Source organism: Monodelphis domestica, chromosome 1 (genome assembly GCF_027887165.1).
Source record: "Monodelphis domestica isolate mMonDom1 chromosome 1, mMonDom1.pri, whole genome shotgun sequence".
Lineage (NCBI taxonomy): Eukaryota > Metazoa > Chordata > Mammalia > Didelphimorphia > Didelphidae > Monodelphis > Monodelphis domestica.
Genome location: NC_077227.1, coordinates 72,591,610 through 72,614,109, shown reverse-complemented (window position 1 = coordinate 72,614,109; position 22,500 = coordinate 72,591,610). Strand labels below are relative to the sequence as shown.

At 37.4% G+C, this 22,500-nt stretch overlaps 1 protein-coding gene across 1 annotated transcript in view; it reads left to right on the top strand.

Moving 5' to 3' along the window:
- Positions 1-22,500, top strand: part of ARHGAP22 (Rho GTPase activating protein 22) — a 374,146-nt gene that overhangs the window by 317,098 nt on the left and 34,548 nt on the right. Inside the window, exon 5 of the mRNA XM_056800688.1 lies at positions 17,763-17,970. Within this exon, the coding sequence (XP_056656666.1) occupies positions 17,763-17,970 (208 nt within the window). The remainder of the gene's footprint in view (positions 1-17,762; positions 17,971-22,500) is intronic.

Genomic DNA, 22,500 nt, shown 5'->3' with positions numbered 1-22,500 from the left:
GGTTATATAGCTAGTTCTAGAAGCAGGAATTGAACTCAGATCATCATGACTCCAACACCCAGCATTGTTTCAATAGCAATATATTGCCTGTTCCATTCTAGGCAGGCTGCAGAACCAAGGGGGTCCCCTGCTTCTTCCAAATGGGCTAGAGGGACTTCTACCCTTTGTTGGAGCTGGTTATTATATAACTGAAATAAGGACTTCCCCTACATCTAACTTGTGTTAGGTCAATGTTATCCAAGTGTCACAATACCTGAGTTCTCATAGGTAGCATGAGTATAAATAAAGGAGAGAGAAAGAACCAACATTTATTGGGGGGCTTCTCTGCCCTACAGAGAAGAGCTTTGCGAATATTCTCTCATTTGATTCTCAGAACAAATCCAACAAACCTGGGAAGTAGGTGTTATTATCCCTACTTTACAGTTGAGGAAACTGAGGCAAACAGAAATTAAATGACTTGTCCAGGGTCATGCAGTTAGTATACGAGGCTGGATTTGAATTCGGGTCTTTCCTGAATGCTGTACTAGAACTCTGTTATTGTACTATCTACCTTCCTAGAGGAAAAATATTGTCCTTGATAATATTAGTAATGGGAATATAGTCTCAGAAGAGAGCTCTGAAGAGGAACAAAGTCTGGGGCCAGGGATCTTCCCTATATTGGCTTTGATAGCACAGGTGCAGTTAATTCATCTTTGACAAGGCTGGTGTACAGATGAACGGGCCATGTATCATGTCTATCCAGTCATTGGAAAGACTTCAGGATGCTGGGTGACTTCAGCAGGGGCATCCAGGGCATGTAGGAAAACCTATTTCTGTGAATACCACTACAAAGACTTTACAGAAGCTTGATCCTGGCGTTGGCCCTTTTCTCTTTCTCTATTCTCTTCTAGTTTATTCGTCTACTCCCGGAACACCCCCTCTCACTGCTAGGCAGATGATTTCTATAGTGTTTCTCAAGACTAATCTACCACATTCAGCCCTCAGTTTCCAAATGCCTAAACAGTATCTCATTCTCAGCACCCTCAAAATCAAAACTAAACTTCTCTATGATGAGACTACATGAGAAGACCTGGTTTCAAATTCTACTTTGCTATGTGACTCTGAGAAAGTCACTTAACTTTGATCTCATCTGTAAATAGAGGTTGGACTCCATAGCCTCTAAAGTTTCTTCCAACCTTAAATCTGTGACTCGTGTTCCCTCCCCACCTTCTCATCCACAGTCTTCCTCCTGACTTCCTCATCCCTGTTAATGACACCAGTCACCATTTTCCTAGTCACTGGGGCAGGACTCAAAATCAGAATCACCTTGAACTCCTGCCTCTTTCTACCTCTTCCCTTTCCCTGCCTCCCAAGTCCCTCTAAACCTTTCTCCCCTTTCTGCTTTACCTCTGATATTCATCCAATCACTTGATGTCCTTCTGGTGCTCTCATTTCCATTGTCTCTGCCTCAACCTAGGTTAGTGTCTCAACTTCTGGTCTGTATCCCCCCATTGACATATCCACCTTTCAGCTATTGCTCCTGTGCTACATGCCTTTCCCTACTCAATATCGTAAACTCAGCTCCCATTTATAATATCTCACATCTCCTTGGTGCTTAAAGTGGATATCATCTCATTAGATCCTTGAAATGAAAAAAAAAAAAGAATTTGTCAAAAAGAAAGGAGGCATAGCTAGAATTATACTTTTGAAAAACTAAATTTTGGTAGCTGGAGAGAGAGATTGATGAAGAGTCTTGAGGTAGAGACACCAATTAGGAAGTAATTACAATAGTTATGGCAAAAAGGAATGAGAGCCTGAATTAAGACTAGGGTTGAGGGAATATAGGGAAGGGAACTGATGCTATAAATCTGTGGAGGTAAAATTTACAAGATTTGACAACTGGGAAAACAGGTGAGAAACAGATGATGATTGAGATTTTGAAACTAGGTGACAGGCAATATGGTGGTACCCTCAAGACAAAGGGAAGTTTAGAAGAGAAATGGGTTTTGGAGAAAAAAAACAAAGAATTCTATTTTAGATATCCAGCTCAGAAAATCCAATAAATAGTTGGTGATTCATAACCGGAACCCAGGAAAGACCAGAACTGGATATTTCAAAGTTAGTCTGTTCTCTACCCTACCCCCAATTCCCTCTTTTCTCTGAATCCACTTTTGCTATACTTATCTGGATCCATGTTTAACTAAACAAATGGGATTCTTTGATTGACTGGCTATATTGTATTAATATTAGACTAATCTGATTTTGAATGGCAATATGTATTTTAATAACCTTTAAATGTACCTTAGTTCTTTTCTAAAGTCACCCACTATAGCCAGTCAGACTAGAAAATAAACACTTACGTTGGCTGCCCATTTTAAAGACCCAGCTCCGGTGTTATCACTTATTGGGGATCTTTTCTTATCCTTAGGGGATGCTGGTATTGTCTTCCCCTTTCTCTTATGACTCATAAATGTATTTTGTATTTTATTTACCTTTCTACATATTGTGTTCCTCCCCTCCTGTGAATGTAAACTCCTTGAGAAGAGGGATGGTATCTAGGACTGTGTCTGACTCCTTATTAAGCCTAAATGCTTGTTAAAGGAATGAATGAACCCTCTGCCTCTGTTGGGCCACTCTCTACATTTTATTTTTTAATAAATAAGATTTTATTGAGGTCATTTTTATATCACCATAATTTCCCTGCATTTCTGGCATTCCTTGTGTACTTGTCTTATCTCCTCCATCTCAGGGAGATTTTTTACTGGTGTTCTAAATTTTCACTACTATTTACAATTACCTTTAAAACCCATAAACTTTTAAAAACTAGCTTTCCTTCTTCCTCCTTACTTGGTCCTGCTTCATTGTGGTATAGTAGAAAGTGGAACGACTTGAAATAAAGGGGAGTCCTGGGAATTTATGTCTATATGAAGAAAAAGAGCAAATTAGTTGTGTTCTCTGTACCTGTTTTCTCTCTGCCAAATAAAAGGATTGGTCTGGGTGATTACTTAGGTTCTTTCCAGCTCCTATGAAAAACCCCAATTTCCTCTTCAGAACTACATGTCTAAGAGGGCATCTGGAGAATTCTGAAAGTCTTATTGGTCTCTATATAGTAGAGTTTGGGTTAGGAAATATTGATGTACATTTCTGTTGTACTGCCATTAGATTGCAATTAACTTCAAAAGTTCTCATTTTATTTTTACTTTTTTAAATTTTATTTAACTGATTAAGAAAAATTTCCATGGTTACATGATTCATGTTCTTTCCCTCCTCTTCTCCCAACCCCCTCCCATAGCCAACACACAGTTCAACTGGGTTTTACATGTATAACTTGATATTTCAGAAAGTCAATCAACCCAGTTAAAATCACCTGTACTTACAAAATCTGTTTCCAAAATCAAATAGTTAGGAAAAATACCTAGGAGGAAATGGATGTATGATACTATTTTCCTTTAGGTACTGTGCTGAACGCCCCCTTTAATAAGTTAAAAAAATTAAATCCTATTAGAAAAATAACTTCTTTTACCCAAGTAGATGCACCAATCATACTGGGGGTGGGAGGTGGGGGAGGTGTCTGATTTCTAACCATGTCAGCACTCAGCTCAGGCACTACCTCCTACATGAAGCCTTCCCTGATCCCCTTCTCTGTCAGTGCATCTTCTTTTTCCTCCCTGACATAAACTTATATTTACATTAGGTATGCTTTATATGCTTTTAGGTGTGATACATTGTCTTCCCCCCTCCTCACATAAACGTAAGCTCCTTGAGGGACTAGAAGACTTTCATTTTTATCTTTGTATCTCCAATTCCTAACATAGTGTCTGTTATATATCAGGTGCTTCATAATGTTAATTGATTGAATAATTCATTCATTCTAAATCATGTCTATTGGAGTAAAGTTCAGTACAAAAGAAAGTAGAAAGTAAAGATCAGTATAAAAATGCAACATCAAATCAAGTGTTCAGCCTGGTTAGATCTTGGAAATGAAATCATCATTGTCATTATGGCCATCATCATCATCATCATCATGGAGTAACAGTTCATGGTTCCCAAAGTTTTTGTCTCATGATTATTGTGAATCTTCAGGATAATTTAACATGCTATTTTTAATACTCTGCAATGATTTACTGCTTAAGACAACACTAAGGAATTTATAGCATGGATCTCTTAGATCATTGTTATAAAACCCCAAAGATTTCACTAACTACTAAACAGGAAACTCAGGAATAGTAATGCTGGATTTGAATCCAACAATACCTGGTTTCAAATTCTTCCTCCAGTTACTAGCTGTGTGACTCTGGGCAAATCACTTAATTTCTCTTGGCCTCAGTTTCTCTTCTGTAAAATGAGGGGGTTGGTCCATCTTACCTCTGTTGTCTCTTCCATCTCTAACTTTGATTCTATAATATTCTGCATTTTTAGATTAACAAATAATTCCATGAATTTAAATTCATAATAATCCTCTGAGGTAGGCTGTGAAAATTGATTTTACATTTTAGGCACAGATGAACTAAGGCTTAGAGAAATGAAGGGTCTTACTTGTGTAAGATCACACAGCTAGTACATAGTGAGACTGGGATCTGGTTCTCTTTCTGCTGTGTCATATTGCTAGTCCAAGGGATTAATTAACCCAAAAGATTTTTAACAAACTCTTTTTCCTCCAACAATTTTGTCACATACAAAAGCAAACTCAGAGGAGTTAGAGCTGGAAAAGAGATTAAAGATCATTTTGTTCAAATCCCCAATTTTACATGTGAGGAAACTGAGGCCCAAAGAGAATAAGAGACTTTCTGAAGATAATACGATCAGTGACAGAGGCAGGCTTTCACTCAGATTTTCTAACTTTCAAGTGAGCTTTCTTGCTACTACAATTTGTTTGTTGTTATTCAATCTTTTCAGTCATATCTGACTCTTCGTGATCTCATTTGTGGTTTTCTTATTTGCCATTTGCTTCTCCAGCTCATTTTACAAATGAGGAAACTAAGGAAAATGGGGTTTAAAGTGACTTGCTCAGGGACACACAGCTAGTTAGTGTCTGAAGAATTTGTGATGGCGGGCCATTCTAGGTCTTGGTTATAAGTAATGAAGTCATCTAGTTTTGTGGAACCCCTTCCATTAATAATAATGGCATCCCTGATTATTTGACTCCTTTGGTCAACATCAGAGGGACTGCCAAGTAACAATGAAAATCGTTTTTTTCTTTGTAGCTCAGCAAGCCAGCAAACTCATTCTGGATTATATTGGACAAGTAGTTTACAGAAGCAATATGCCTTGAAATTGTATCCTTCAATCGTGTGTCCTAGTTGATCATTAACTCCATGATAACAAGAAAGATTATGGCATTAAGTCCAACAATTTTATCATCAGACTTTCTGTATCTGCTTAGTTTTTTGATATCTTTTTTTACCATTACTTATATTTCCCCATGCCTCTCCCTTGACCCCTTCCAAAAGACTATGGCTTATAGCTAAAGATTTTTTTTTAAACTAGGAAGAGAATAAATTCAATAAACATTCAGACCTATAGGTCCCTTCCTACTTCTTAAGAGGAGTAGGGGAAAATGTCTGCTCAATTAATTTTTGCACTAAAAAGAATGCTCTGAAAAAATTATTGGTCTTGCCATCATTTTTTTTTGCCTTACTGAACCAATTGATTTTTGCTTAATTCTACCTTTTTCTATCATATTCATTTCTCTCACTCTTTTTTCTATCTTTTTTCTTTCTCTATCCAGGGAGTAATACTTTTTAACATAAATGCTTTGAAACCCTTACCTTTTGTCTTAGAATTCATACTAAATATCCCTTGTAATGCAGAAGAGCAATAAGGGCAGTTGGTGTTAAGTGACTTATCCAAGGTCACACAGCTAGGAAGTGACTCAAACCAGCTTTAAACCCAGGACCTCCCATCTCCAAGCCTGGCTCTCTATTCACTAAGTCACCTAGCACCCCCTAATACGATTTTAAATGGAGTTCAGTAAAAAAAAAGCAAAAGCAGCCATCATCCTCAATAATGTCCTTCATGGATTAAAAAAGTATATATTAATAATTTCTTCTTCGGAGAATTAGTGCAGTGAATCCTTGAATTCTTGTGTTTCTCCAGTATGTTTTTATACAAGTTTAGGGTGTTTTTTTTTTCAATCTCAATAATCTTTTAGAAAAGTAGGATAGTGAAAAGAATTAAGGGAAAGCAAGATAATAATTTGAACTATCCCAGACTCAGACATTTCCAGAATCTCCCAACTGGAAGACACCTCTGAAGATAATCTAGTTCAGTCTGAACCAGAACAGGAATCTCCCCTGCAACAGCAATGACAAATGATCATTTCTTTGGAAAGTTACTTGAGGAAGCTATAAAGAAACACAGCACTCATCACACTGCTTTGACAGTGTATCCTGAATCTACTGGCCCCAGGGTGTGTTTATTATTAGCTGACTTGGCCAGTGAGTTAGCTTGGAGCAGGAGCAGGTTCAGCAGGGGATCCAATTTCAGAATGAGTAAAACGTTTCGTTGGAGAAGAACTTTTCTAGGTACAGTATGAAGGGGCTCCGGCTCAGTGTGCCTGGAGGTTGGAGATTTTAAAGCCTGGTGCTCCTATAGGGCAGAGTGAGAAAAGAACAATTCAAACAGAGAGCTGAAAAGGGCATTCTCCTGTTTTGGGTTGTCTTTAGAGGATGCCCTCCAAAAGGGAAACAATCTCTCCTCTTCTCCTCATTTTAAGCCCAGATAATAATTAATGAGATTTCTTTAAGTGCCTATAATGTGCTGTGCCCTATGCTTAGGCACTGGGGATACCAGGACAAAAATTAAAGACCCCCTGCTCTCAGGAGATTTATTGTCTAACTTGGGAGACAACACACACATATCAAAGAAGTCACTAGGTCATTCTAGAACTAGGGCTCTTGCCTCTTTGAGTGGATCATGGATTCTCCTTTGGCAGTCTAGTGAAACCTGTGGATTCCTCAGAATAATATTATTAAATGCATAAAAAACACAAAGTTACAAAGGAAACCAACATATTGAAACAGTAACATATAAACTTATAGTTTAAAATTGTATTTTCTTTTTACTTCATTAACTATTTTCCAATTACATGTAAAAATTTTTAACTATCATTTTTTAAAATTTTGAGTTCATATTTCTCTCCTTCCCCCGTCTCTCTTTACAAGGCAAGCAATTTGGTAATGATTATACATGTGAAGTCATGCAGGATATATTTCCATATTAACTAGGTTGCAAAAGGAAACAGACAAAAAATAAAATAAGAAAAAATAAATAAAGTTTAAAAAATGTCTAAGATTGCATTCAGAATGCATCAGTTCTCTTTCTGGCGAAGGAGAGTATTGTTCATCATGGAGTCTTAGGATTTGTCTTAGAGATCATTATTTAGGATCAAAGCTTTAACAGTTGATCATCCTTAAAATTTGATATTATACAATGTTCTCCTGATTCTCCTCACTTCTCTTTGCATTGGTCTGTTTAAAATTTTCCAGGATTTTGTGGGATCATCCTGCTTGTCATTTCTTTTCCTTTTTTAAACTTTTATCTTCTGTCTTAGAATCAATATTAAATATTCTTTCCAAGGCAGAAGAATAGGCAGCTGGGATTAGGTGACTTGACCTGTGTCTGAGGTCAAATTTGAACCTAGAATTTCTCATCTCCAGGCCACTTAGCCACCTAGCTGCCCACTGTTGTCATTGTTTAGAGAACAATCATATTCCATCACAATCATAAACCACAACTTGTTCAGCCATTCTCCCATTGATGGACATCCTCATAATTTCCAATTCTTTGCCACCACAAAAAGAGCCACAATTTGTAGAAATAGGTCCTTTCCCCCTAATTTGGGATATACACCCCAAAGTGGTATTGCTGGGTGGAAGGCTATAGCCAGTTCTATAACTCTGGGGGTAGTTCCAGATTGTTTCAGCCTGAATCATTGGACCAGTTCACAACTCTATCAACAGTGCATTAGTGTCCCAGTTTTTCCGTATCCCTCTAGCATTTATCAGTTTTCCTTTTCTCCCTTGTTAGCCAATCTGAGAGGTATGAGGTGAACATACAGATAAAAATGTGTGTCTACATATATACAAGTTGTATGTATATAGATGTACATATATATATATATATATACACACACACACACACACACACACACACATAAATTTTAAGAACCCCTTGTTAATGGATAGATTACTGGACATGGGGGCAGAAAGACCCAAATTACAATCCTGTCTAGGGCATATTAAATATAACCTTGGGCAAGTCACTAACCTCTCTCAAACTCAGTTTCCTCATCTATAAAATGGGGACAATGACAGTATCTACTTCTTGGGGGCTATTATGAGGCAAAAATGAGATAATACACAGAAAACACTTTGCATTAATACTACTTAAAGTGCTATACATAGTTCGGTGTCAACTTGCCCTGTCCATTTTCTCAGGACTGAGTCACATGTAGATACTTAGGGGAAGAGATTCATAAATAGTAGTTAATGACATCTACAAATAACATATTCCAGAAAAGAAAGCAGGGCAGCAAGTGTTATGTTTAGTGTCTCCACCTGACCCATGCTTAACATTAAGGACTGGTCTTGACAATCAGCAATTCTGCTTCTGCTTTTAGATATATCCCCGATTATATGTGTGGAAATAGGAAGGATCACAAAAGCCATCTCTTCTCTCCCCCCTCAGTCCTTCTACCTGAGCTCCCTGACCACAGGTTTTAAGAGTAGATATTTTTTGTTGTTGTTTTATAGAAGGAATCCTAGTTCCTTTTATTTTTTTTTTTAGTTAAGAAGCATTTATTTTTTTAAAACATGGAACAACCCCCATAACATATTCATAATAAAGCAAAATAGACCCTCATATTAGCCATGTCTAAAAATGTATCTCTTATTGGGTACTCTGAGTCTATCTTCTCTTTATGGGTAGGTGGATGGCATCATCCTTCATCAATATGTTTAGTCATTTGGTCAGTGTTATTGATCAAAGTTCTTAAGTATTTCAAAGTTGTTTGTCTTTAAAATGTTGTTACTGTACTTCCCAGCTGTGTGACCCTGGGCAAGTCACTTAACCCCCATTGCCTAGCCCTTACCACTCTTCTGCCTTGGAGCCAATACCCAGTATTGACTCCAAGACGGAAGGTAAGGGTTTAAAAAAAATGTTGTTACTGTTTAAATTATACTGAATCACTGCATCAGTTTAACCAAGTCTTTTCAAGTCTCTCTGAAATTAAATAAGCATTCATCATTTCTTATGGCAAAATAGTATTCCATTTCATTAATACACCAGTGTGTTTAGTCATTCTCCACTGGAGGAGGTAACCCGTTAGTTCCAATTCTTTGTCACTGCCAACAGAGCTCCTTAAAATTTTTTTAAAATCTATAAATCCTTCACTTCTTTCTTTAATCTCTTGGGGGGTATCACCAAGTCAATAGATAATATGCATAACTGAGTGGCTTTTAGAAGTATAATTTCAAATTGCTTTTCAGAAGTCTACACCACTTTAACAATTCCACCAGAAAAACCTTTGTTTTAAATTTAGAATGAAGCTTTTCAAAGCAATCCCTTGAACATTAGCTCGATGTGGAAAATAATAATCATTCTGAATATAAGTACATCAAATTAATTGAGTTGAATTCTAGAGACTTTTTTAGTCCACTGCCAACTGGGTAATTTTAATAAATTCCATTTCTTTTATGGAATCCTACAAGTGAGGCTAGTTTAATACAGTTCAGGGAGCTTTCCTTGGTTCCAAATGAACACTATATTTTCTATGAAGTTTTCTTCAGCCCTGGCATTTTTTTCTTTTAGTTCTAAGTTCCACAGGGATCATATGTAACAACCACTTAATAAAAGTGAAATTTCAAGGAAGCTGTAGAATAAACTTTTGCAAATTTTTGCAAAATACCTCAGAATCCAGGCACTTAACTGCCTACTACAGATAGTTCTCACAGTTGTCAGATACCCAGGAACTGACTTAGAGATGCTTCTTAGCTTCCTTCTACCACTGCCTACATTGGTAGTGTCTTATTGTGCATTTTCTGTTTCGTGTAAGGAATTGTCATAATTTTTTTGAATGTGAATTTCCTTCAAAATTCTTGTCCCATTTACAGAAAGTTAATGTATATGAAGCAAGAACTGTCTGTATGCTAGACACTGGGGATATGAGAAAAGACAAAAGCTGGTCCTTGTTCTCACCTAACTTTCAACTAATGAGGAGACAACATGCACACAAACAACCATATATATAATTATGATATAAATAATTTTATATATTTTTTTATATATTATATATATATATATATATATATATATATATATATATATAAATTGAGGGCAGTCCCAGAAAGATGGGCTAAGTTTATGGAGAAGAGCTAAGTTCATGGAGGAGTGCAAAAGACCCCTTAAAGAAAGTGGAACTTTAATTGAGACTTAGAGGAATCCAGACGAGAGGAGGTAGAGAGTTGAGGGAAAGAATTCCAGGCATGGGGACAGCCAGAGAAGATGCTCAGATTAAGGAGATGGAAAGGCAGTGTATATGGAGCAACAAGGAGTCCTGTTATTGGATCAAAGAGTATGTGGGGCAAGTAAGGTATAAGAAGCCATATAGGGGAGGTACAAGTTACAAAAGTTTTTGAATGCCAAAAAAAAAGAATTTTATATTTGATCCTAGAAGTGATAGGGAGTCACTGGAGCTTACTAGCATTTCAGGAAGATCATTTTGACAGCTTGGAAGAGTAGAGAAAGATTTGAGGCAGAATAGTGTGGGCATGAGATGCAGAGTGTCTATACCAAAATGGTGGCTCTTTCAGAAGGAAAAAAGGGGACTTATCTGAGTGGTGTTAGGAAGGTGGATACAACATGATTTAACCACAAATTGAATATGGGGGTTGAGGGAAGAGGATTATGAGATCAGTTTTGGAAATTCTACATTTAAGATGTGTATGAGGCATCCAGTTCAAGATGTCCAATAGGCATCTAATAGGACATGAAAGACTGGAAGTTAGGAGAAAGGTTAGTGATAGACAAGTAAATTGGAGAGTCATCTGCACAGCAATGATAATTAAAACCACTGAAGCTGATGTAATCACTAAGGGAAGTCATAAAGGGAGAAGAACTGGCAGCCCAGGACAGAGCCTTGAAGGATGCTCACTGTTAATGGGCATGACCTGGATGAAGAGTCAGCAGAGAAGAATGATGAGGAATCAGATAGGTTGGAGAAGAACAAGGCTATGGAAATGCCCTGAAAACCGAGAGAGAAGGGAATATTGGGGAGAAAAAAGCAATAACAAAGTCAGAGGCTACAGAGGAGAGGAGGTGAGTTGGAGGAACACATAGTTCTTAAATGTCTACATTTCAGAAAGATTATCTTGTTTGATCCTCACAAGAACCTTGTGATGTTGGTGCTGTTATTATCCTCATTTTATGGTTGAGGAAATCAAGGAAGATAGATAAGCTCAAGGTCTCACAGCTAATAAATGTCTGCAAACAGGTTTAAACTCGGATCTTCCTGACTCCAGGTCCAGCGCTGTCTTCACTGTGTGGGATGAGAAATCAAGGATGACTATTGAGAAAATGCCATTAGGTTTGCCAGTGAAGAGATCAGTTATGAATTTGAAGAGAGCAGTTTTGGTTGAATCATGAATTCAGAAGCCAGACGGCCAAGATTGATTGAATTGTAAGAATTGTTCAATTGTGACATTCAAATAATTTCCTTGATCATTGTCCCATCATCACCCTTGTCTTTGAATATTTTCTTTGGAATGGGAATAAAACGTCCTTTTAAAGTGTCACAGGCAATAGATGTGCTTTATTTCAAGAATATCAAAAAAGGAAAGGGAACTATATATTTCCCCAGGACCAGCTGGAAATGGGGGAACTTCGGAAATGGAAGATGAGAGCTTAGTAAATGACCTGAAACCAGATTCAGTGTAGGGTAGTACTAAGAGCACTGGCCCAATATGGGTTCAAGGCTCATTCTGATATTTATGACCTCTGTGGTCTTAGACAAGGAAGTGGAGGTCTTTGGGCATCAGTTTCCTAAATTGTAATATTAAGGGGGTTGGATTTAAGGATTTCTGAAGCCCCTTCCAGCTCTAGCCTTATGATCTTAGGATTTGGATGGCCATTAGTCATCATATTAGATACTGGCTATTTTAGATTTCAGAGGTGTGGCTGTTAGAGATTTACTTTCACATCAGTTTTTGTTTAGTTTTTTCAGGGAAGGTTTTTTCATCACTAGCTAACTTTTTTCTACCTCTGGTGCGATAATCTGAATAACTTTTCCTCCTATAGCTTCTTAATAAAAAATTTTGGCACAGAGCACAAATATGTAGTGCCAAGGAAGGCACAAGTAATTTCTCCTCTTTTCCTACTTCTTTTCACAGTGTGACACTGGCATACATACAGGTCTCCCCACGCTGGGCCTTCTTCCTCTCAGGTGTCATAATATTTTGTGGACCCAATTATTATTTATTATTTGATAGCCTAAAATAAGTCATTTCATTTATAGTCATTCCCATTTTAGATGATTAGGGGCAGTAAATAGCCAGTTGGCTGAATGTTTATAATGGTCCATGATTAACTATCTAAGTATCTGACTCCCATCAATAGAGTGAATGCTTAGAGTTTCCAGAAGAAGAGTGGAAAAAAGCTACATTATAAATAACTTGCTTCTTTAATTAAAAGCAAAGCACCAAATTTACTGCCAGATATGGAAACTCCATATCATTAGACTCCACTGAATAAATTTCTCTTTTCCCTGTACACATAGGATCCTAGGAGTAGATCTGGAAGAGAACTTAGAAGTCAACTAATCTTATAGCATCATTTTACAAATGAAGAAATTAAGACCCAGTGAGGTTAAGGGACTTTCTCAAAATCACATATTAATCAGCAAAGCTTGAATTTGAACTTGGTTCCTGTGACTGAGAACTGTACTCTTTCCAGTGTACTGTGCTGCATTCTTACAAGGCAGTAGGACAAAGTATGATTGCCAGAAGCAATTATATTAAGTGTCATGTGGCGGACAAAGAGAATTTCCAATTAAAACCTGTTTTTTTTTTATTGTTGTCAACCTTTAAAGGTGTGCTATTATCTACTAGAATCTTCAGTTTTTTACTTTCTGTAATATCTGTGGCCTGATTTGTCACAAAATGTTTATGTGCTGTAGAAAGCAGGATTTTATGAAATGAAAATGTGGGTATTTATGTGAAAAAATATTAAATCATATCCTTTAACATAGCTTCTACCTCTCTGCATGCTGTACCCTAGATTGCCATCTGCTTTGCCTACCCTTAAAATTCATGTCCAGATAATTATGCAGGGTACCCTAAAAGTCTTAGAGCTACACTAAGACTTCTGGGATACTCTGTATGTGTGTGCATGTGTGTGCATTTTCATACATATGTTCAATTTGTATAAATATATTTATTTTAACTTAACACAAAACAAAATATCTGTAGATCACTGAAAAAAGTGAGTCAGACATGGAACTGTAGATTTCTCTTATGTACAGTTTGCTTTTCTTTTTAAAAATACAATATTCTGAGGAAATTTAGGAACTTAAGGAAGAAAATATGGTAGAAAACCATTGGGTGAATATGGATGAAGGAACAGATTCTATTTTGTCCCTGTAGTATTACTGTAGATCACCTAGTCAGAAAAAGGAATAAGTGATCCTTTAGGAAAACAGGTCATCAGAAGCCAAACATAGAGGCATGTAGTAGTGATAAGAGATTTCAATTATCTAGATATTTACTGAATCTCTACCAAAAACAGAGCAGCTAATAAATTGCCTTAATAATAACTTCATCCTTCAAAAGTGGAACTCATGTTTTCACCCCTTGTTAGTGGAAATTCTACATTGGATCTGATTTTTAATATCAGGCCTGGATTGGTTGTTGGGTTGGAAATGGGAATAATGTGGGTAAGAGATGGCCTTTTTCCTCCTCCAGTTAATGATTGAATAGAGGAAAGACTATACCTCCAATTTTAGGAATGCATATTTCAGAAGGGGTTTAGAAAAATAATAGGGAGACTTAAATGGACTAAAATTCTATAAAAGTTAGCCTAGAAATGGTAGGAAACCCTTAAGAATAAAGACAAAAAGGGAAACCTTTCCAATAGGTCTTTTTAAGAAATGAAAACAAATTTTGAATTATCTGGAAAGACTGATGTGGAATACATAGTGAACTCACAAATCAACTTGGGTTTTAGAAAGATGTTTATAGAATAGAAGATGGAAGAAAAACATATAATGGAAAAATAGTATCAAGAATACCAAAGATGAAAGCTAAGGACAGACAGCAAAAAGGGCGGTTGTTGTCAATTAACCATATGAGGAAAAGGAAAATCAAAGAAGTTTTGAGACAACTATCAGAATGAAAGAGATGATGATATTTGACAACTAAGAGAAGGAAGAGTTGCTTTAATACTTTTTTCCTGATTGTGGAGAATGATCTTTGCACCAGAAATGAACAAAAATGGCCATCATATTCAAGATAAATAAGGACATGATAAAAGAATAATTAGTTGCCTTTGGATTCAGGTCACCTGACCCAGATGAATTCCATCCTTGGGTAGTGAAAGGCTTAATGAGCAGATGTGATTCTTGAGCCACTCTCAACAATATTTGAAAGTCCCTGGAAAATGGGAGATGTAGGGTTGACAAAGACCAGATGTCTTGATTTTCAAAATGAGAATGAGAATAGAGACTGCAAACTAGACCAATGAGCTTAGTTTTGATGCCTGGGAAAATTCTTAAGTGGAACATTAAAGAGATGGTTGGTAAATATCTAGAAAAATGATGATCACAAAGAGCCAGTGTGACTTTGTCCAGAGCAAGTCATGCCCAACTAACATCATTTCTTTAGATCAAGAGATTACTGTAAATGTAGCTTACTTAGATTTTAGCAAGGACAGTATTCGTCTCATCATACAGGTTTGGGGCACAGCACCCTATGATCTAGGAAATCTGCATGAATTTTTTTGGTCATCCCTTCTTACCAGAGAAATGTGAACTTTTTTCTTTTTCTCTTATAACTTGTGGTTTCATTTCCAAGGAATGAACTGAAGAATGGAAACATGAAAGACATTATCTAACTATATCTATCTATGTCTATAGATCTGTAACTATATATCTATATCTTCCAAATGATATCTTCTATGATATGGAGAGGGGAGGGAGGAACTGAGATTCTTATAAATTCTATTAATTAAAAAAGAAATCTATATTTCTAGCCTTTGTATGCTACTTGCTAGCTTTCTTATTCTTTTCACAAACTCTAGTTTTTTGCTTAATTTAACTTTTAAAAAGAAATTGCATATATTTATGGTATTAAAAGATATGTTGATATCATAGAATACTGTACATATATTTTATGTAATTCTGAGTTTCTACACTTTTTTCTATCATCTGCTGGACTTTGCATGAAACTCTTCCAAATTTCCCATTTAATTTCTTATGCCAACTCATGATAGAGTGAAACTGGGATGGGGAAAGTCACAATCAGAAGAGATACCTTTATTTGATAAAGCATCTCACAATATTTTTGTGAAAAGATGGAGATATGGATGTGATATAATGCAATTAAGTGCATTCTAGCAAGCTGAATTGCTAGAGACAAAGAATTAATGGGTTCTATGTTAGCTTGTTCAGAAGTCTCCAGTGGAATGAGTACCCTACGGTTTTTCATATTTCACATTTATTTCACTGACTTAGATAAAGGTGTAGCTAGTATGTTCATCACTTTTGCAGATGGCACAAAACTGGGAGGAGTATCCAATGCTAGAGGAGAGTATGTGTTCAAATAAATCCTGATAGGCTAGATCAGTGCTGCCAATTTCAATTAGAAACAAGGACCTACTAATCGATATGTGAAGATCCCTGTAGACCATATGTTGACTTAGATTTAAAATGTAATATTGTGTGTTTTGTTGTATTTTTATTTATTTTCTTAAATATTTCTCAATTATACTTTAATCTGGTTCAAACCAACCACAGGAGTATAGTCTATGGACCACATATTTGATACCTCTGGGCTAGAGCATTGGACTGAACCTAATAAGGTGAAATTCAGTAAAGCTAAATGTAAAGCTTTACTTATTTTCTTTTTTTTAAACCCTTGCCTTCTATCTTAAAGTCATTACTAAGTCTTGGTTCCATGGCAGAAGAATGGAAAGGACTAGGCAATTGAAGTTGTGACTAGCCCAAGGTCACAAAGCTAAGAGGTATTTGAGTCCAGATTTGAACCCAGGTCCTCCCAGTCTTGGCTCTCCATCCATTGAGCCACCCAACTGTCCCACTCATGGTCAAAATAGTTAAATTCACTAGTTTATGCTGGGGGATTTATGACCAGATAGTAGTTTGTCTAGAAAAGATCTGAGTTGAAAGCTCAGTGTGAGTTAGTAGGGCAATGTGCCTGTCCATAAGGCATTGGGCCAAAGGAAGAAAATCATGGTTGGGGCAGCTATTTGGTTCAGTGGAGAGCCAGACCTAGAGATGGGAGGTCCTGTGTTCAAATTTGGTCTCAAACACTTCTTAGCTGTGTGACCCTGAGCAAGTCACTTAATCCCCCTTGTCTAATCCTTACCATTCTTCTGCCTTGGAACCAATACACAGCATTGCTTCTAATATGGAAGGCAAAAAGTTTAAAAAGTTATAATTTTCTGGAATATGAGATAATAATGGTCTCTGAAGGGTCCCTTAGACCACCTCTGGAGTATATTATTCAGGTGTGGATCCTACAGTTTTTTGATAGGCTAGAGAGCTTGAATTGGAAAGTAATGAGGACGTGAGGACCGTAAGTCCAAGTCATGGGAGCAATGTTCAAAGAGATTTAGCTTGGGAAAGAAAAGAATCAGCATTGATATAATAGCTTCCTTCCAGGATTTGAAGGCTTGTCCTTAAGGGGAAGACAGGTTAGAGTGGTTCTATTTGCTCCCAGAAGGTAGAACCAGAAGTAATGAATGGAAGTGACACATAGGCAAATCTAAACTTGATTGCAGGAAAAGTCTTTTATGAAATGAATCTATCAAAAAGTGAATTGGGTTGCTCTAGGAAGTGGTTGGTTCCTTCTTATTGGAAGTCTTCAAGGAGAGGCTGGATTATCACTGACCAAGAATGTTGTAGTTGAGATTATATCAAAAGCCTGTAACTTGGACTAGCTGGCCACTGAGGTCCCTTTAACTCCCAAAATGGTAGTCCTGGAAATCAGAGAAGGCTTTAAATTAAAGTTGTTCCACCTGCCATTGGACTAAGGATGCGATTGGTTTCTTGGGATCACTATTTCCTACTACTGCAACTTCTTCATTCACTTTCTCTATTAATCCTTAATCAGATCTTGGTTCATTGTTGTTGTTTTTCCTTTCTATATTGCCTTTCATGATCAGACTGGAGAAAGGGAAAAATTATTAATCCTTTAAGTTTAAAATTAACTTTATGCCTTTAAGACTCACAATAACTTTATGAGGCAAGCCCTGTCAAGATTCATTATCTCTATTTTACAGATGAAGAAACTGAGGTCAACAGCAATTTGTGGCCAGTAGAGACAGATTTTTTGAGTCCAAGTCTGTTGTTTTTCTACTTTCTTTTTTTTTAACCTTACCTTCTGTTTTAGAATCAATACCATGTATTGGTTCCAAGGCAGAAGAGTGGTAAGGGCTAGGGAATGGGGGTTAAGCGACTTGCCCAGGGTCACACAGCTAGGACATTTTTCTACTTTCAAGAAAGAAAGAAGAAAGAATTAATGCTGGGGCTGGGGGTTATTCTCTCTCTGTTCCAGGGATCTTTGGGCAACGTTTGGAAGATACCGTGCAATATGAAAGGAAGTATGGCCATCGCCTGGCCCCACTGCTGGTGGAGCAATGTGTGGATTTCATCCGAGAGCGAGGACTCACAGAAGAAGGACTCTTCCGAATGCCTGGTCAAGCCAACTTAGTCAAGGATTTACAGGACTCATTTGACTGTGGAGAGAAACCATTGTTTGACAGGTGAGTTTGACTTATTGAATCAGTCTGGAGGAGCCACAATATAAAATTTTTTTAAAAACTTTCAATGGGTTCCTTTGGATCCCTGATGAAGGGCTTCTGATGGCACATTAGGCTAGTGGGGAAATGGCAGTCAAAAGACAAAACTGTGTCGATGGCATCAGAGAACCAATCTAGATAAGTTTGGAGACTTTCATCACCACCAGATTGGCCAAACCAAGTGATTTTTTTCCAACCATAATAATTTGTGAAATTATCTACTAAGATTACTGAATGACGACGATGAGTATTGAATTATTGACTTTCTCATTCCCCTAAATGAAAAAGAGCTCTTCTTCCTCAAGTGTTCCTAGAGCAATTTGCTTGTCTCTTTTGCCTGTATAACATATTATTGTTTTGTTGTTCAGTTGTTTTTCAGTCCTGTCCAACTCTTCACCATCCAATTGCGATTTTCTTAGCAGAGATAGTGAGAGTGGTTTATTTTCCTCTCTAGTTCATTTTACAGATGAGGAAAATGAAGCAAGTTAAGGTTAAGTGTCTTATCCAGGATTGCATAGCTAGTGTCTGAGACCAGATTTGAACTCAGAAAGATGAGTTCCTGATTCCAAATTCAGGGCTTCATCTACTACACATTGTTACCTTTTTTACATATTCTCTGCATCATATTTGCTTGTGTTATATATATATATATATATATATATATATATATACATATATATAAATAGTGTTATCATCTATCTCTCCCTCATTAGAACAAGTTCCTTGAGGAAAATAATTGCATCATTTTTCACCTTGATAAATTCCCATCATTCTAGCCCATCATGGTCATTTTTTGACATGTCTTCATTATCAATTGTATGAGTTAACACGCTTTGCTTCATGTCATTTTAATTTCATTTCAGATTTGTTTCTCTAATCTGAAATGAAATTAAAGTCTTTGAGCCCTTCGCACCAACCTCAGTTTTGAGATTTGTGGGAAGTTGGAGGAAATTTCAGGCAGTTTTGTTCTCCAGCCCAATTTAGACATGTAATGACTTGTAAAGGATCTCAGTCTCTGCCTTAGGTAAAAAGACTGGATTATGTCATATCACAGAAAAACAGCACATGACTTACAGAGGAAAGGGATACCAAAAAGCCAAAGAATCATGGAGTAAATATCAGGGCCAGATGGGGTCACTGAGATCGTCTTGTACAGCTCCCTCTTCACTTTACAAAGCATAAAGCTGAAGCTTAGAAAAGAGGGGGGGCTTGTCAAAGGTCATGAACCTACCAATGGCGGTACGGAAGGCATGCTGATGAATTGAGCAGATGGAAAATCATAAAGGCCAAGGAAGGGGTCAACCAGGCGATGCTTCTTGGTCAAAAGGGAGAAACCAGAGTATTTAGAGTATTTAGGAAAGGCTTTTGGACACCAAATGAGATTATCCTTCTTATTCCAAAATGTTGAACCCTTTGGTTGTTACTTCTATCCTGGGGCTATAAACCAACTTCATAGTTATAATTTCTTCTTGGGGATCCTTAAGGGCACCTCATCCATCATATTATTTGATTCTTTTGCAGCCCTGGACTTCTTCAATCAGTCATATGGCTGAGAGATTATGGCTGGAGGGTGTTGCTGGCTGTTCATAAGATAAGACTTAAATGAAACTGTTGAAAGAAAGGAGAATATTTAGCAGAGATAAAAGAAAAGTTTAAAGAGGAATATGATAGCTGTCTTCAAGTATCTAAAGTACCACCATATGAAAGAGGAATTAGGCTTGTTCTCCTCAGTCTCAAAGCACAGAGAAGCAACTTTTTAGACTTGGAATAAGAAAATTTCCTCATTCAAACATTCCAAGCTATCCAAAAGAGGAAAAAAAGGTTGCCTTGGGAGACATAGTCTTCTAATGTGTTACATCCTCCTTCAATGGAGGTCTTCTATCAAAGACCAAAAGACCATTATATGGGGGCTTTTGTTCAGATAAGGGACCCTGAGATTACCTTCAACTCCATACATTGAAAAGAACATTGATTCTGAAGTCAGAAGAACCTTGCCTCTGATACTTTTTATCTGTGTGATAGTGATAAAATGCCTAAATGTCCCTTGGCCTCAGTTTTCTCATCTATAAAATGAAAATATTGAACCAGATGACCTCTGAGGGCCCTTCAAGCTCTGGACCTATAACTCTGTGAAACCATGAGTCATTGGGCTTAGAATATTCAGTCACTGAGCCAAAAGTAGAGGTAAAGAATATGGTCACACCTTCCCCACCTTCACATGATATCTTTATTGCATGATATGGTGGGCTGGAAATGTCAAGATATATTCTAGGAATTCATCCATGTTGCTTTTTTTTCAGTATCAATAAAAATATTGAGTCTTTTATTTTCTGCTTTGAAGATTGTCTGTTCTGGCTTTTGCCACTGAGCAAGCTAAAGGATTTCTCATGGTGAATCTTACCAATGTCTTATGAAGTATTTGAAGGGAAATTGGCTTTTTTTTTCCATACAATAACTGGTCAGCAATCCCAGAATCCCATACAAGAGGCAAAGTGTATGTCTTTTTCATCCACATGGCTAAAATCATGCTTTCTACACCATGTTTCTGGTACCTACCAGTTTTCTACCATTACCAATTCTTCCGAATTACTCCATGGCACTGTAATAATGACTTTGCATGGAGTTTGGGGACTTCCCTTTGGCGAGAGGTGAACCACATCACAATTCTTCTAGACCTTCAAAAGTGGTTACTTTTGTAGTTTCTAAAGGCAAATATAATTCGCTAAGATTCACTGTTTCCAGGCCATCCTTCTGCCCTCCAGCATCCCAAAATGTTTTGATGGAGCTTTTCAGATTTCTCAGTGTTCATTGTCTTCACTGGCCTAGAATGAAACTGGGTCATTTCATTTTTCTCTCCTGACATCATCATCATCATCATTATGTTGTGATTAACATTATTATTAACTTTGAGGAATTGTTAAAGAATGGACCAGCATGCCCTCCCCACAATAGCATCTCACCCAGATCTACTCGCTCCCTTCACCCATGGCTTACAAAGTTACTCACATTTCGTACAGGTTGGGTACCAACTGCTCTAGGAAACAAATGGCTGGAAATACTTGAAGACTTGCACTGAAGACATTCTCCTCAGTTTTTGCCCTCCCCCCTCCCAATCCCTTCTTGGCTTCCTGACCTTTGATTCTACACAAGTCAATATTTGCTCCATCCTTGAATCAGGAGAAGTGGAGCAGCCTTGAAAGAGGGCGCATTCTCTTGCTGCCAAGAGGGAGAATTGGTTGTGGAATGATTAGAATGAGGTCACTGATCCAGACCCATGGGGTGCTTTGATGGAATGGAGGGTAGAAGAAAACAGGGGGACTGTTTTCTGTGCTTGGGCAAGGAACATTATACACTTCCATTATCTCTGATCATTGGGGGCTGGAAATGCCAAGATATACTCTAGGAATTCATCCATTTTCAAGGATTCAGGATGTATTTATTAAGTGCTCATTGTGTGCTCGGCTTCATTAGGACCCTGGCAGGTATGAGAGAGGCAGAGGAAACTTTCATTATTTGAGAGTTGGGGTTTTCTGCTATATCCTTTCAGCCCATTAATGAATTCCCCTGATGTCTACTGCCTTCACTATGTCTTCCAAGAGATACTCTTCCATGGAGTGAGCCCTGGGAATCCAAAGAGATCAGTTGGGTCTGGTCCCTCCTTGGTCCCACTTGCATCATGGAGGACAGAAGAGCAATGTTGGTTTTCTTTTTAGAAGAATTTTATCATGTTACCTCCGTTTGATTTTTGCTTGGCAAACCAATATTGCCATATTTAAATTAAATTAAATTAATTAAAAGTTGGCTTTTCAAAAAAAATTGCAGGACAGCAAGGAGTGACCATCAGTCATGCTTTTAGTTATTTATTGCAGGATACATTTGAGAGAGCAGAGAGAACCTTAAGCTAGCTGTTGAAGAAGATTCCCTGTGGATGGTAGAAGGATAATTATTCTCTCAGATTTCCTTCTTTACTGACTAAAGGAGTAATTCAGACTTGGGGATTGATTATTTGGCACCCCTATAGAACTCACTGATTTTATCCCTTATTTATGTATCCAGTTTATCTGTGAAGTCATTCTCCCCAGCTGCCCCACTCCTCTTAGCATCCCTTCAATGTATGGTAGGGTTATAGAGTTATCTGGATCTCTGTTTAAGTGAATTCGGTGTTTCCTCTTTATTTGCTCAGCCAATCTCTGTCTGGTAGTACTATATTGGTTTTGGATCAGTATTTATTTTGGGTGTTTTAGTAGGCAGCTACATGGCTCAATGGATAGAGCACTGAACCTGGAGTCAGAAAGACTAGAATTCAAATTCACTTTCAGACACCTAGTAATTGTGTGACCCTGAGAAAGTCATTTAATCTGTTTGCCTTAATCCATGGGAGAAGAAAATGTAAAACTACCCCAGTACTTTTGCCAAGAAAAACCCATGCGTCCATGGGTCACAAAGAGTCAGATATGACTGAACAACCCCAAAAAGGTATTTTAATGACCTTAA